We start from the raw sequence: 15,905 nt of genomic DNA, 5'->3' as shown, positions 1-15,905 counted from the left end.
GAGCGCAATGAGGGACTCAATCCCAGGACCCTAGTATCAAGACCTGAGCCAAAGGCAGTGGCTTAACCAACTGAGCCACCCAGGCGTCTCACTCTCCAAGTTGATTTTTAAATTACTTTTTAAGTATCACACAGTAATGTGGCCCTTAAAAATGTACCATGTTGGGCATGTGGGTGGCTCAGCTGGAGTCCTGGAGTCCTGGGATCGAGTCCCACACCAGGCTCCCTGCTCAGAAACAGGTAGCCTGTTTCTCCTTCTCCTCCCTGCTCCTGTCCTCTCTCATCATCTGTTTCTCTCTCCAATAAATAAAGTCTTTAAAAAAAAAAAAAAAGTACCTTGTTAGGGGCACCTGGGTGGCTTAGTCAGTTAAGCAACTGGCTCTTGGTTATGGCTCAGGTCATAATCTCGGGGTCCTGGGATCAGGCCCCACATCAGGCGTGGTGTTCAATGCAAAGTCTGCTCATCCCTCTCCCTCTGCTCCTCCCCTCCCCCAAAATAAAAAAAAGTAAAATAAAATCTGGGGGAAAAAAAGCACCTTCTTAGAAACAAGTCCACCAACTAGTGAACAGATGAACATGGTACATCCATAAATGATTATTCAGCCATAAGAAGGAATAAAGTACCAATATACACAACATGATCATGCTAAGTGAAAGAAGTCATACAAGACCACATATTATTGTAAGGACTTATTTTAGCCAGAACACTTCCATCCAGGCTAAACAATAACCTTGTTGTTTAACCCTTAAATTGTCCCTGTCCCCCTTCCCCCAAGGGACTTACTTAAAAACAAGTCCCGGAAACCAGTCCCAGGTAACAACGCCCAAATACAAGGGTGGGTCAGGCCAGGTGAAGACATCTGATCAGTGGGGGGGGGGGGGGGGATGGGGGTGCATACTGTCTCCCTAGTTACCAAAGAGTATGGGCCCCACCCTTTGGGAACCTTTTGGGCGCCAATTCTGACCAAGGTGATAGGCTAATTCAAATATCTACTAGGGTAAATTGTAATTCAATTGGTCACTTATGCATGACCTAACATGACTATGCAGCTTTCTCTGTGTGTTAAAATTTCATTGGCCACCTGTGCATGGTCAGGCCCAACCACATGGCCTTTGCCCTTAAAAGCTAGTCTGTGAAGCAGAGAAAGGTCACCCTCTCTGTGAGAGGCGCAGCTCCGAAAGTTCGGTCTGATTCTTGATGCTTGGCACGAAATAAAGCTTTGCTTGACCTTCACTTTCTATCGGTCTCGCTCCTTTAATCAAGGACCCATTATTGGAGGACCTAACAATTATATGATTCAATTTATATGAAATACCTAGTAAGACAAACTAAAGAGACCAAAAATATATCAGAGGTTGCCTGGGGCTCAGAATGAGAATGAGGAACGACAGCAATGGTCACAAAGGACCTTTCTGGCATGATGAAAATGTGATAAAATTGGATTGTGGTGGTTACACTATTCTATAAATTTACTAAAACAAATCACTGAATTGTACACTTAAAAGGAGTGAATTTTTTTTAATGAATTACACCTCAATTAAGCTGTGTTTGTTTGTTTTTTAAGGAAAAAAAACAGCAATAACAAAAGCCCTTGACTTTTCCTAACCTTCCAGGCTGCTAAGGGGCTCAGGCTTTAAACCCTTAATGCTACGGAATGCTGCAAAGCTATGTGTCCTTGCTCATTCCCTGGTTGTTTCTAACTAGCCTGCCCAAGGAGAGCCAGGTGTATGGCGATGCAGGACATGCACTGTGTTTGTGAACATGTGTCCAGCACCATCCAGAAAAGTGCTACTGGTCTGCAAGCATTTTCCCATGTAGCTGTTAGCAGCAACTTCCCCTTCTAGAGTAATACTCAATTAGATCCATTAGTAGAAAAAGATAACCCAGCTATTTTGAGAATAATCTCCTTGCTGGATTAGCAGCTGTCTTTCCAGCCATGACTGGGGAAGGAGTTGGGCAAATGTTTCTCCAAGCAAAAGAAAAAAAAAAAAAAGAGTCATTTCTGGGTTCTTCTATAAGGGTAGTTTCATAGGAAATCTTTAGCCCACAGAGAAAATTCACCATTAAAGTTTCTCTCTATGACCTAAGTTGTTTTGCCTGCATTCTTCCTTTTCTTTCTTCCCTTCCTCCATATCCAAGCTTTGGTTTGTAAGTAATTATTTCTGCAAAAGTGGTCCTTCAGAGTGCAAAGGGCATGCCAGAAATGAAGCCAGGATACCCTCAGAGTTACATGGCTCCATCCCTTGAGACATGATCTGAGCACTGGGCTAGTGACCAGCAAAGCACAGGGCTAGCTCTTTGGGCTTAGCTTCCAAAAGAATATTCTCCGAGTGTTCTGAAAAAACCTATTAGATTATGAGCTCCTTAAGAAACAACCGAGAGAAGAGAACTGTAAGGACCTATTTAGAAACTGTCCCAGCTCCCCTTCCCCCAGGGGATTTACTTGGAGACAAGTCCCAGAAACCAGCTTCAGGTAACAAAGCCCAGATACAAAGGTGGGTCAGGCCAGGTGGAGGCATCCGATCAGTGGGGTTATGCATACTGTCTCCCTCTTTACCAAGGAGTATGGGCCCCGCCCTTTGGGCACCAATCCCAATCAAGGTGTAATAGGCTGGTTCAAATGTCTACTAGGGTAAATTGTAACTCAGCTGGTCACCTAGCATCACTGTGGAGTTTCCTGGGTGTGTTACAATCTCATTGGCCACCTATGCGTGGCCAGGCCCAACCGCATGGCCTTTACCCTTAAAAGCTTGTCTGTGAAACAGGGAAGGGTCACCCTCTCTTTTAAGAGGTGCGTCCCCGAACGTTCGGTTAGATTCTTGATGCTTGGCGCGAAATAAAGCTTTGCTGGACCTTCGCTTTGTATCAATCTCACTCCTTTAATCACGGGCCCATTATTGGGGCATAATAAGAACCAGTATGATCATCCAGAAAACTATGTATTGTTACCTCTTAGAACACACTACTGGAAACAATAACATCTCCAGGGCCTTTTATTTCAGATTTCTTTGATAAACTCCACTTTCTCTATTCCCTACTCACTAAGGCAGCAAGATTTTTCTGAAGAAAAAGCAAAGTTAAGCAAAACAAAAAGATCCCACACTGGCGGGATAAAGTAAGACATGTGCTCTTATTAACTATTCAAAACTTTTGCATGAAATAATCAAGTCTCTCAAGAATATTAAGTCCCGGGCGCCTGGGTGGCTCAGCGGGTTGGGCCGCTGCCTTCGGCTCAGGTCATGATCTCAGGGTCCTGGGATCGAGGCCCGCATTAGGTTCTCTGCTCAGCGGGGAGCCTGCTTCCCTCTCTCTCTGCCTGCCTCTCCATCTACTTGTAATTTCTCTCTGTCAAATAAATAAATAAAATCTTTAAAAAAAAAAAAAAGAATATTAAGTCCCAAAGCAATCCCACCCAGTAAACTAGTATAAGAATCTAGGCATTCAATTGTTTTTTGTCTTTTTTTTTGAAGATTTTATTTATTTATTTGCCAGAGAGAGAGAGAGAGAGAGAGCGAGAGCGAGCGCGCACAGGCAGGCAGAGTGGCAGCAGAGGCAGAGAGAGAAGCAGGCTCCCCACAGAGCAAGGAGCCCGATGTGGGACTCGATCCCAGGTCGCTGGGATCATGACCTGAGCTGAAGGCAGCCGCTTAACTAACTGAGCCACCCAGGCGTCCCGGAATTGTTTTAATTGCGGAGGGAGAACTATGTTACAGGCAATTTGAGTTCATGACCATCCTTGATAAAGTAACTTGAAGAAAAAGTAATGGCCTGAATCCTGCTCAACACTACAAAGTTTCATTCTATTTTAAATAATAGATAAAAGTTTTACATTTGTCTGTAGAATTATTTGAAACCACTTTTCCTTCTAGTTTAAGTGCAGACAATTATACTGGGTCCAAAGTCCAACAGGCGATATGTATATAAAACTCCATAGAGTTATATATTTCTTGGCAGTGCGAAGAAAGCTTTTGGGGCTGAAAGCAGGCATTCCTAGCCTTGGCAATTAGCAAGCTATCAGATACTGTAACCATGTTTGGCCCACAGCGGCCTCAACTGAACAAGGGATTTAGGGATCCTGCCCCAGATCTGAAGAAACTTTTGGATTTGCACTTCAGAGGGAGAAGTACCTAGGAGAATGAAGTAAAAATCACTTCTTGAAATTCCAACTGTGATGAAATCCATATCCATTTTTGCTTGGCTCCCAGAGATGCATGCTCCCATTTGGAAGAATGGAAACACAATCCTCCCTAACAGCTACAGTACCAAGAGGACTATTACATAAGTCTCAATCAGAATCTGCAAATGGACCTCTTCCAGTATTTTTCCCGATGGGTGGGTGGGGGGGCAGGAAGGGTATGGTGGCAAGTAGAAGATAATGTGTACTTGGGTTTCGTTCTACTAACTCTGTAAAGTACTTCTCATGTTTGGGCCTTTGAAACAACTATGTATGTATGTGTTCAATCTTCATTACATACCTACAGTAAATAATGAACCCAGTCTCATGCTGGACATACAGAACACAAAGATGAACGAGGAAAGCATTCTGGCCCTTGAAAATGCATGGTCTAATAGGGAGACAGGTATAAAAAAGTACCAAGGCAATCCAGACTGACATGGTGGAATAAGAAATGCAAACATCTTTAATATTACTTGAATATCACTTAGAAATATATAACTTTGGGGCACCTGGTTGGCTCTGTTGTTAAACATCTGCCTTCAGTTCAAGTCATGATCCCAGGGTCCTAGGATGGAGCCCTGAGTCTGGCTCCCTGCTCATCTGGCTCCTTGCTCTGCGGGAAGCCTGCTTCTCCCTCTCCCACTCCTCCTGCTTGTGTTCCCTCTCTCGCTGTCTCTCTCTCTCTCTCTGTGTGTCAAATAAATAAATAAAACTTTCTTAAAAAAAAAAAAAAAAGAAAGAAATATCTAACTTTCTCACAGATACGTGGTATCTATGAAGGAAACAGCAGTTAAGTTGCTGGGTTCCAATCAGCTGTCAACAGATAAATACTTTGAAGGCTATAGAGCACACTAGACTATTTGGTTGAGTGTTCTTACCTGCCTACTTATTGTTTTTAAAAGGTGTGTCTTGGAATAAAAAGCAAGCAATGAATTTACAGGAAATAATGTCTCATGTGCTGGGTCGCATTTGTTTAGAAAGCCCTTAAAGTACTTAACAGGTAACAGGAACTTTACTAGATCAAAGTAAATGGCTAATTTCAAATACAAGTGACATTTTTTTGGTGATTCACCAGTTCTTTCCAAATGCTATTCTTATACCATATCTTGAGTAATTCTAGTTGAACTTCCCTCACCCAGACCCTGTGAGATGGGTCATTTTGTTTTGCATTAAAACTGCAACCCTGGGGCACCTGGGTGGCTCAGTGGGTTAAAGCCTCTGCCTTCCCTTAGGTCATGATCCCAGGGTTCTGGGATCGATCCCCGAATCGGGCTCTCTGCTCTGCAGGGAGCCTACTTCCCTTCCTCTCTCTCTCTCTCTCTCTCTCTGCGTGCCTCTCTGCCTACCTGTGATCTCTGTCTATCAAATAAATTTTAAAAAACAAACCAACAAAAAACTGCAATCCTGGGGCACCTGGGTGGCTCAGGCAGTTAAACATCCAGCATCCAACTCTTGATTTTTTGCTCAGGTCACGATCTCAGGGTTGTGGGATCCAGCCTGCGTCAGGCTCCAGCCCCCACTCTAGCTCTCTCTAAATAAATAAATCTTAAAAAACAAAACAAAACAACAGAAACAAAAACACTGCAGCCCTTGCAATCTGAGAAATATTGTTCAGAAACCTAAAATAATTTAAAATACTTCATTACATGTAGTTCTCAGATACCAGTAAGGAGAATCAAAACTTCTAATTTTTTTTTTGTTTTGTTTTGTTTCTCATCTAATTCTCTTACCAATTTTCGAAAGACATCTTACAACTTGCCTTAAAACCTCTTGAACTTAACCTGCACGTACATTTATTTTTTTCTTTCTCCCAACAGTGAGACAAAACAAAGTTCAAAGAACTGAATTGGTAAAGGCAGGACCCCTCTGGGAAAGAAGGTGGGGAGAAGAGCAAGGAAACATAATTGATACAGGCAAGCCAAGGTAGAGGGAAGGCTGGATAGACTAAAACCTTGGCATTTTTGTCCTGTCATAAGCTATAAACTCTAGAAAAGCACAGGCTGGTTTTTTGTTTGTTTGTTTGTTTTTCCCCTTCTCCAATGTGGTTCCCAGTGGTAACCACAGTGCTTGGCACAACTGTGGTGCATTAAAAAAAAAAAAAAAAAAAAAAAAAACCAGCTGGAGAATGAATGTGGATAGCAAGCTTGACACATCCATAACAGATGCTCAAAACATCATAGTCATCATTACCAGTGCTAGCTCAGTCCCCCTGGCCGCCAAGGTGAGGATTTTAGCTACAACTGTGTGATAACCATAGATCTTCAGTATCTATTCAAGAAATTTTTCTGACTACAACTGTGCACAGTGAGGGATTAAAAACAAAAACAAAAACAAACAACCAAAAAACCCTCAAGAAGGGTATAGTTCATTGACAGAAAAAGTCATACCAATGATTTCAATGCTATTCTTTTATCAAATATTTACTCAACTCTGCCTCTATGTCAGTCACTTTACTGGATACTGGGGATAAGCAGTAAACAAAATAGATGAAAATCAATGCTTTCTTAGTGGCTACACTCCAGTAAACACAGGCTACTACTGCTAACACACTGTTCTAAGAGCTTTCATGTATTACAACATTCAATCTTCACAATAACCAGCTGTAGGTACTACTATAGTCCTTATTTAGAGATGAGAAAATTGAAGACAAGGTCAAATGGAGGAAAATGACATTAAGTTCATAAAAAAATGCTTCACCTGAGATCTGTTCTGACCCCCAATTCCAAACCTCTCCATTATTATTCTACACAATGTGTTCTAATCATCTGAACTTTTAGCCTTATTTCTGAGAGGTTATTATTACCACTTCTGTACCTTTTCTTGTCATTGTTATTAATGCCTTTATACCTTTCAAGAATACAGCTGCACCTAAAGGGATCAGCTTCTTGCAACATCAGGAACAAGACTCTTAAGTGATAACTCTTTAAGGACCGGAATTTGGGTTTGTTGCATCCTTTTCTGTTGCATTCATAGTCTCTCAGGTTAGTAAATGTTAAAAATGCATTCCCATAAGTAGTAATTAAGAGAAAAACAGCGAGACTTTAAATTAGGCTTATCTTTGAGGGGCACCTGGGTGGCTCAGTGGGTTAAGCCTCTGCTTCGGCTCAGGTCATGATCTCCGGGTTCTGGGATCAAGACCCGGATCGTGCTCTCTGCTCAGCGGGGAGCCTGGTTCCCCCACCCCCGCCTGCCTCTTTGCCTACTTGTGATCTCCCTCTCTGTCAAATAAATAAATAATTTTAAAAATAAATAAATAAATTAGGCTTATCTTTGAAAGGTTAGTTTGCAAAACAGGTAGAAAATGGCACATTTTCGCTTAGTTTTTGAAGCTTTTTACCCATTAAAAGTGGGTAAACTTCTGCCTTTTTAAACCTTAAAATTATAAAAGTAATCCATTCACACAAAGAGAGTATAAATACTCTAGAAGGTAGAGTAAAAGTGACAAGTAAAAGTCTCCCTCCCCTGCCCTATAGTTTAACCACTGCTATACTTTGGTACTTTTAGTGAAGAAATTGCTATTGTTTAGGGACTTTTCAACCTCCAAAGCACCAAATAAAAAGTTTAAGCAACAAACCTGAGGCCATCTTTACTGCCCAGGCTGCTCTCCTTAAAGCACAGGTAGCTTCAAGAGTCTGTGAGCCATCAGTTAGATCTCTGAGGGGGACTCATTTGTTTTGCTCCCTGGATTGGGAATACCTTCCAGTAATATTTTTCGTTTATTTTTGAATAAGAAAGGAACCAGCAACTTTTTATCTCATTTACACAAGTCTCCCCTGTAACCACAGGGACTTGAGACAGCTGTTAAAACCAGAACACAGTCCCTAAAATAATAATCAACCAAAAAGACAGACTCAAGGTCTGGAAAACAGAAATAGGAGTTTAAAATCAAGGCTGAGGAAAGTAAGAACAAAAGTACACAGGCTTGAAGAGCCACAGGGGTGTAATTATTTTGCACACATCTCTATGTACAAAGTTTATGGGGGAAGTTATACCCAACAGCAGAAGATATGAAATCTCAGGTACTGTCCTAATCAATGTCCATAAGCTACTAAACAGTATAGCTTATTCGTGTTTAAAAAAAAAAAACGAACCAAAACAAAACCAAAAAGCCTACGTAGGTTATACAAAAGGAAGTGGCTTTAAAAGACCTACTTAGTTGGGGTCCAGGAAAGGTGCATTCTCACAAAATCAGATTAAGCATAACTTCGGGCATGTTTTCCGGAGGGCATTTTGCAACGTGTAGCAAATATGCTTTAAATTGTACCTACCCTTTGACCCACAACTCCCTTCTGGGCATTGAGCCTAAGGAAAACATCCCAGATTTGTGCAAAGCTTTACCTACAATGATATTTGCTACAGTGCTTTAATAGCAAAGTGCTGGCAACGATCTTATGTCCAGTAAAAGGGGACTGGATCAATAAATTGTTGATAGAGAACAGAGTACTGCGGAGTCAGCAAGCTGATGAGACACAGGATACTGACTGACACAGAGATGGACTAAAAGCTGTCGGGAAGTGTGACAGTAAGAGTTTAATTAACAGTATTCTCTCTGGGTTGTGAGATTCAAGGGACTTTTACTTTCCCTGTGAATAGTCACAGAAATTTTGGAAACTTTCCAGTATCAGAAAAATTCAGTTTTAAAAATCCTCTGAGATTAAAACCAACACACACACACACATAAAGAACAAAATATGAAAGTGGTAAATGCTAGGAAGTAGGATTTGGGGGATTTGTTCTCAAGCATGTACAATCTAAGAGGGGGAAAAGACCCAAATTAAAACTGTCGTTTCCTTCACAAAGTTGTAGTCTTGAAACCTCTTAATTTAATTGTAAATCACTGAAATTCTTTTTTAAAAATTAGTCAATTGTGCCTATAACATAAAGCAGGTACATTTTCTAGAAAAGTCACGCAAAAAGGAAAGGAAAGGTACTTTAATACTCAAAGGAACAAGAAAATTCAATTAACCATCACTCTGCACCCCCTCCCCCAGCATTCCAGTTTGTTAAAGCATGGCTCATCTATGCCCTCAAAACCTCTTATGCAATAAAACCTTTTGATGTGTGCAACTATGACAGTTTTAGAGTCTATTAAACTTAAATTTATGTTTTACTCTACTGAGTACCACAGCTGGATGGCCTCTCTCAGACCCATGTCCCCTAGGTCCTAGGCTCTACTTTCTGACAGGAAGTATCCCCTAGGGAGTTGGGCTTCTGCTGTGGTCGCGGACATTGAACCAAACCTGGGGAAAACAGTTTTGTTTTGAATTTTAAAATTGTATTTGCATATATACACCAGGGTGGCTAAAATTAAAAGGAAAGAGAACATCAACTGTTGCCAAAAACAAGCTACTGAACTCTGGTACAACCACTTTAGAAAACTGCTGGGCAGTTTCTGCCAAAGCAGAAAAGTATTTACTCAAATACTTTATAACCCAGCAATTCCACTTCCAAGTCTACACCCAAGAGAAATGAGGGCCTATGCCCACCAGACATGGACTAGAATGTTCATAGCCACACTAATCACAGTATCCTGAGTAGTCTGAAAACAATCGAGAAGTCCCTCAAGAGAATAGATAAATCATGATGTAACTGCACAGTGTACTACTTACTACACAATAGTAAGAAGGATTTACAATTACTCTGACAGGGGTGTATCTTACAAACACACTGGGTGAAAGATGGGAGATGAAATGGGCCAAACTAAGCAGTGCTTAGAAGTGGAGGCCAGTGGTTATCTTGGAGGTAACACGTGACTGGAAGGGGGGCACAAAAGGGACTTCAGGGAGGCTGGTCATAGTCTACATCTTGATATGTGTGTTCATTATACACACATGTTCAGTTTTTTGATGATTTTGTGAGCTATATACACCAAAGCACACCTTTCGATATATTTATTATATATATTATTTATATTTATTATATATATTATTTATATTTATATATATTATAGATATATTAAATGTTTCTTAAAACGTTTAAGAAATACATTTGCAAATGTCAACAGGTAAGTTCAATTAATGTTTGTGTAGCTTTTATAATAATTTTTACTTTTGAAGTGCAGAATAAAAGAACTGTGTGGAATGCTGATAAAAACAAAAGTCCAATTTGTTGAAATTCCATGCACGTTAGGTTTCCCCTGCAGGTCTGCTTGTGGCTCGTTAAAACAGAAGTGCTAGGCAAGAATTAATGCCCAATACTGGAATAATGTCACAAATGTAAACTCAAAAGCAACCTGAAACTTGTGAATGGTGTCTCCTGGCCAAGTGGTCCCAGCTGCCCAAGTTTCATAATAAAGGACACTGCTCTGTCTTACATAGCAATAATGGTATCACAGTTCTAAAATCTCTTTCCAATCAGGAAAAAAATGTTATGACAGAAAAAGACAACCATTGTTTGTCTTTGTATTTTCATTCTACCAGACAAAAGGCTACAATACTGGGCTGTTCAGTTTAATATTTGATATCTGGCAACTCTTTCTGTTGCTACCTGGCACCTGATTCTTACTGTCCCTTTGTATAGTCATCATGGAGCCAAGAGCAAGCTGTCTGGGCTTCTGCAAATCCCATTTTATCTTCAGCAAACTTGAAGAAAGTAGTAGTATATGGGAACAGATCATGATATCAAATAGTGTATACAGCTACAGCAATAAACACACAAGGCGAATGAAACCTTCACAAGCTAGACCTGTATACCATAATCTGCACTGGAAGCCATCTAGGCAGGGACTTTTACTTCCATATCCCCAATTAAACCCAAGTTCAGAAAATAAAAACAAACAAACAAAACCTAGTACACATTACGAGAGGTTTGACTCGATAAAAGAACAAAAATACCTCATTTTTTTATTAAACAAATTTTTGTTCAAAACAAAGATGATGAACAAAATGGCAGAAAACTCTGGTGATATCTTAGATCACCAAATACGAAAAGGCACTTGATTTGTGCATTTTGTGACTGCTAGAAACTAAACTACTATACAAAAAGGAGATGAATGGAGGCTGGCAGGGAAAATGGCATGTGGACACTGCTCCCTCTAGACTTTTGGGTGTGGGTTTCTCAACAGTAAACAAAATCCACATCCACCTCGAGGGATGATGTATACTTAGATTGAAACAAATGCTCTATGGAAAGTGTCAAGGGACGTGGGGGAGCCTAGCACAGGTATTCACTAAATAAATAAATGTTCATATAATCAACAAACTCACGCACCTACTACCTGTCAGTAACCATTCAGAATGTAACAAAGCCAAGCTCCTCTCCTCTGGGCACTTGAATTCTAGTTGGAGAGGGATGAGAGAAAAACGAGTCTGTTGTACAGAGTATCTTAAGATACTAAGCACTATGTGGGAAAGGTAAAGTCAGTGGGATTGGGAGATGGATGGCAATTTTAAACAATTTTAAAGAATTGTTTGAGCAGGTGACATTTAAACAAAGACTTACCTGCCCCTTTTCCCCTCCTTTTAAAGAGACTTTCTCCCCCTTCATTGATGCTTATTTAGCAAGGGTAAGGTAGGTACAGGATGGATGACATCATACCCATTCCTCCTCAGCTTCCTAAGACTTTCTCAGTTCTAACTTCTAGGAAGGTGTGGTTACTCTTACGTATGGATTTTTTTTTTTTTTAAATTTACCTCTTCCTCGTACCACTAAAAGCATGTACTCATCAGAAAACCATGCAAAATCACAAGCAAGCACTAAGGGCAAATTAGGGGCATACTAAGTAGAGACGGGGAGGGATCTTTGGCTGAACTCTAATTAGCAACGGTAACATTACTTGACTTTTTGGGGGTTATTATCATACCATTTGTTTGTGAAGCCATAAAACACACATCCTCCTGGGATTCAGCATGGGTCTCCACTAATTATTTGTCTAAGGACACATTTTAGAGAACTGAGCAAATGTGTAAATAAATACTGAAAGATATTTGATACTGCATTACAGAGAATTACACTAGTTTATAATCCCTCACTTCTTCCAGAGAATTTATTCTTTTATTTCAAAGTTGGAGAAATTTGAGTATTTAAAAAAAAAAAATCTAAAATCCATACTAGCATCTCAGTTCCAGGTGCTATTGTCAATGCATCTGGTTAGGTTATGTTTCCATTAATAAAACACTGTAGGTTATTAGGTAACATAAAGAAAATCTTTTTTAAAAAAAAAAAAACACTAGATTCAGTCATTTAAGCGTCCAACTCTTGATTTATGCTTAGGTCGTGATCTCAGGGTCATGAGATGGAGCCCCTCATCCGGCTCCTTGCTGGGTGTGGAGCCTGCTTGAGATTCTCTCTCTCCCTCTCTGCCCTCCTCCCTCCCTCCCTCTCTCAAAATAAAATGAATAAGCAAATTAAATAAAAACTAGTTATCACACTGTGAGGTTTTTTTTTTTTTTATCATATTAAGCTTAAATTGTTTTCAGCTTTGGTTGTCAGAGGGTGGGGTAGGGAAGAACTCAGTGAGGAGGTGGTGAAGGTTTTCAGGCTTTCAATCCGACTTGTGAATGTGAAATTTCAATATGCATTTCCATCATAGCCAAAGCATGAGCCAGCAGTATTTGCTTCATAGACTATACATAAACTTGCTGTCTGGAGCTGTAAATTCTTTTACCACCATTCAACATAAAAAAACACAATCCCAAAACATTAAAGAAAAAATGGTGATTAAAGTCACAATCGACACTTGCGAGCTTTTAATAGGTTTTAAGACACCTGGGAATGGAAAGCAGTCAGTAACTAGTTTCTGACGTTCACTTTAACTTTGCAAAGTAAGAAAAGGATTTACACTGCCTAATGTCTATAAATACGTATAACCCAAACTGTGAAAGCTACACTTTTGCATCCTGCCCTAGTTCTTTGGAGGTGGCACTTGTGGCACTATAATTCACTGGAGGACAGCCCCTCCACTGAGTCATCGCTAAAAGTAAAATGAAGAAGTGGGAGAAAAAGAGTTACTTCAGAGCATCTGATTGCTTGTCTCAAACTGATCTATCATCCCAGATTGGAAAGATACCTGTGCCTGTCTCCTTGGAAGCAATTTAGGTGTTCACATTTTTTCTGCCCCACTAGATACTTAAGACTGCCTGAAATCGACAACGATCTGCATTCCTCGCTTGGATACGGTTTTCCCTTAACTGACAGTCATCAAAGTAGCTCCAACTCCCCAAATCTAAGAGTGTCTTATTTTACACACTGTCAACACCTCACACTGCCTGCCACACTATCTTCAGGATTATGGAAATATTAACAAGCTCAATACAAATGTAAAACTTTTAACAATCAACCATTTCCGGGATTTCTAAAAATTGCTCTCTATTAAGACAACACAGTTCCTTACCAGACCGAAAACGCTGTGTCAACCGTGTCCACCGTATCTAGCCAAAAAGTGTAATTCACGTTACCTATGCGCGTGTATCCAGATGAAGGGAATCAATTGTTTTGAACCCGAAGGATAGATTATGAATATATTTTCATGCTCTTCCTTATTCTTATCCTACAACAGTCAATAAACCCCTCTGATTTCAGGTATTCCCTCAGACTTTGCGCATCTAGAAACCCAATTTTAGGGTTTAAAAAAATAATAATAATCTATAAAGGTGACCAAACTGTTGGCCTTAAAAATGGCTACAAATGAATTTGGAGAGCTTGTGTTCAATGAGCCCAAGCCGAATTAAAACAAAAGTTGTTTTGTCGCCTATTAAGAGCCCATAACGATTAAGCACGTATCTTATTTCAACTGGAATTCATTTACGAGTACTTAAACTTCCTAAACTGGCCAGTAATCCTAAATCTGCGTCTGTTGCTGGAGAAGCGCCTCAAGAGAGCGAGTGACCGTCAACGCTCTCCTGTAGGTTAGGTCCACTTGATCGCAACCTGGCGGGGCAGCCGGGGGTGTCCAGGCCGAGGGGCTCCGAGCGCCGCGCGCGCCAGGGTCCGGGAGGGCGGGAGCCGACGCCGGGAGCCCGCGGCGCCCCCCAGAGGCGCCCCTGGCGCGGCCCGAGCCCCGCACGGCGCTCGCCCCGTCCCCGCCCGCAGGAACGAGGCGCTGCTCCTCGGGCGCCGCGGCCACGCCGGCGCGTCTCGGACTCCGAGGGCAGCCGGCCGGAGGACGCGGCCCCCAGGGAGAGGACAGACCCCCCCCCTCCCCCTCTTCGACCCCCTCCCGACACGTTGCGCCGTGAAACCGGTAGGCAGCAGGGCGGCCCGAGCGCCGGGAGGGGGCGGGGAGGCTGTTCCCGCGAAAAGTCCGCTCCTCGCGTCGACCCTCCCCCGGCGACGACCGCGAGCCGCGCCGCGGCCTCCCCGCTGCCCCGAACTCCGACCCCGGTCCTCCACGGGTCTCGGGCCGCCCCGCACCCCCGGCCGCGCCCCGCCCCGCCCCCGGCCCCCGGGGCCTCCCGCCCTCCAACCCGCCGAGGTCCCGGGCCGGGCTGGGCTCGCTCACCCGGTAGGTGCTCTCCGTGAGCCGGTTCACTTCCTCCGGCCCCCGCGACATGGCTGCAGCCGCCCGGCCGGCGAACGCGGGAAGACGCGGCCGGGCCTCGTGGCCGCCCGACTCTGGGCTGCGGGAGCGCCGGGGCGCGGCGGAAGGGCCCTCGAGGGTCGGCGGCTGCCACAGCCGTCGGCTCCGAAACGCCGGCGCGCTCCTCCGCCGCCAAAATGTCAAAACTTGTAGCGCCGCCGCGGCTGCAGCCACCGCCCGCGAGGAGCTGAGGAGACGCGGCCTGACGCCGCTGGGCGAGCCGGGCTGGCTGCGCGGGCGGGGCCGCCCCACCTGAGGCGCGCGGGGTGGGCGGGGCCGGGAGGGCGGGGCGGCCCCACCTGAGGCGGCCGAGTGGGCGGGGCCGGGGCGGACGGGAGGAGGCCAGCTGGGCCCAGTAGGCGGGGCGTCCCCACCTGAGGCGCCCCTGGCCCGCCGGCCACCTCTTGCCCTCTTGCTGCCGTCCGAGAGCTCCCGGGGACGCTGCGACCCGGATCCCGGGAGGCGTCAGAACGTCGTGATGCTGCGCTGCTTGGACAGAGCCGCACGGGGGGGAGCGGGGGAGGGCAGTCCCCGAGAGCCACACTTTCCGCGGGCGCCCCTCCGTGCTGCCTTTTGGGGACTGCGGGAAGAGGGACCCACGTCCCCCAGTGGTAGTGATTTCCCTGTTTGACCCCCGTCCTGCTCACCCTTCTCGCTGACCTCAAAGATCTGCGGGATCCTAGGGCACGGGCTGTCGTACATGGAGAAAAGGGGCTGCCTCCTGGAGTTTTGGAAGCTCCCAGTGTATCAGAAACTTAATAAAATTTCTGGTGGCAGAAACGGCTGTACGTTTTTAAACTTTAAGAACGACCTTTAACTCGATGTAATATAGCTGTGCTATTCATGAGATCATTATTAGATTGAGAAAACTGGGGCGCCTGGGTGGCTCAGTGGGTTAAAGTCTCTGCCTTCCGCTCAGGTTATGGTCTCAGGGTCCTGGGATCGAGCTCAGCGGGGAGCCTGCTTCCTCCTCTCTCTCTGCCTGCCTCTATGCCTACTTGTGATCTCTGTCTGTCAAATAAATAAAATCTTCAAGAAAGAAAGAAAGAAAGAGAACCATGGTGAGCTGAGGTGTAGTGGAGGGAACTCTTCCTTTGAGCACTCAGTGTAAGCGGCTGCCTGGGTCCTAATACTCTCTGTGTTCTGTCTCCACCCCAGCCCCAGCCCAGATCCCGAAGATCCAGAGCCGGTTTTTCGAAACTGGAACGACGG

The 15,905-nt window shown here is 43.7% G+C and overlaps 1 protein-coding gene across 1 annotated transcript in view; it reads right to left on the bottom strand.

Moving 5' to 3' along the window:
• The window catches only part of BAIAP2L1 (BAR/IMD domain containing adaptor protein 2 like 1), a 92,969-nt gene extending 77,883 nt beyond the window's left edge, over window positions 1-15,086 (bottom strand). Inside the window, exon 1 of the mRNA XM_004774957.3 lies at window positions 14,616-15,086. Coding sequence (XP_004775014.1) covers window positions 14,616-14,666 — 51 coding nt within the window. The 5' untranslated portion in view covers window positions 14,667-15,086. The remainder of the gene's footprint in view (window positions 1-14,615) is intronic.
• Window positions 15,087-15,905: the final 819 nt, after the last annotated feature.

The sequence above is a fragment of the Mustela putorius genome, unplaced genomic scaffold (assembly GCF_011764305.1).
Source record: "Mustela putorius furo isolate JIRA1106 unplaced genomic scaffold, ASM1176430v1.1 tig00000139_pilon_pilon_pilon, whole genome shotgun sequence".
NCBI classification, from domain to species: Eukaryota; Metazoa; Chordata; class Mammalia; order Carnivora; family Mustelidae; genus Mustela; species Mustela putorius.
The sequence above is the reverse complement of the archived record's forward strand: the minus strand, read 5'-3'. Positions and strand labels throughout refer to the sequence as shown.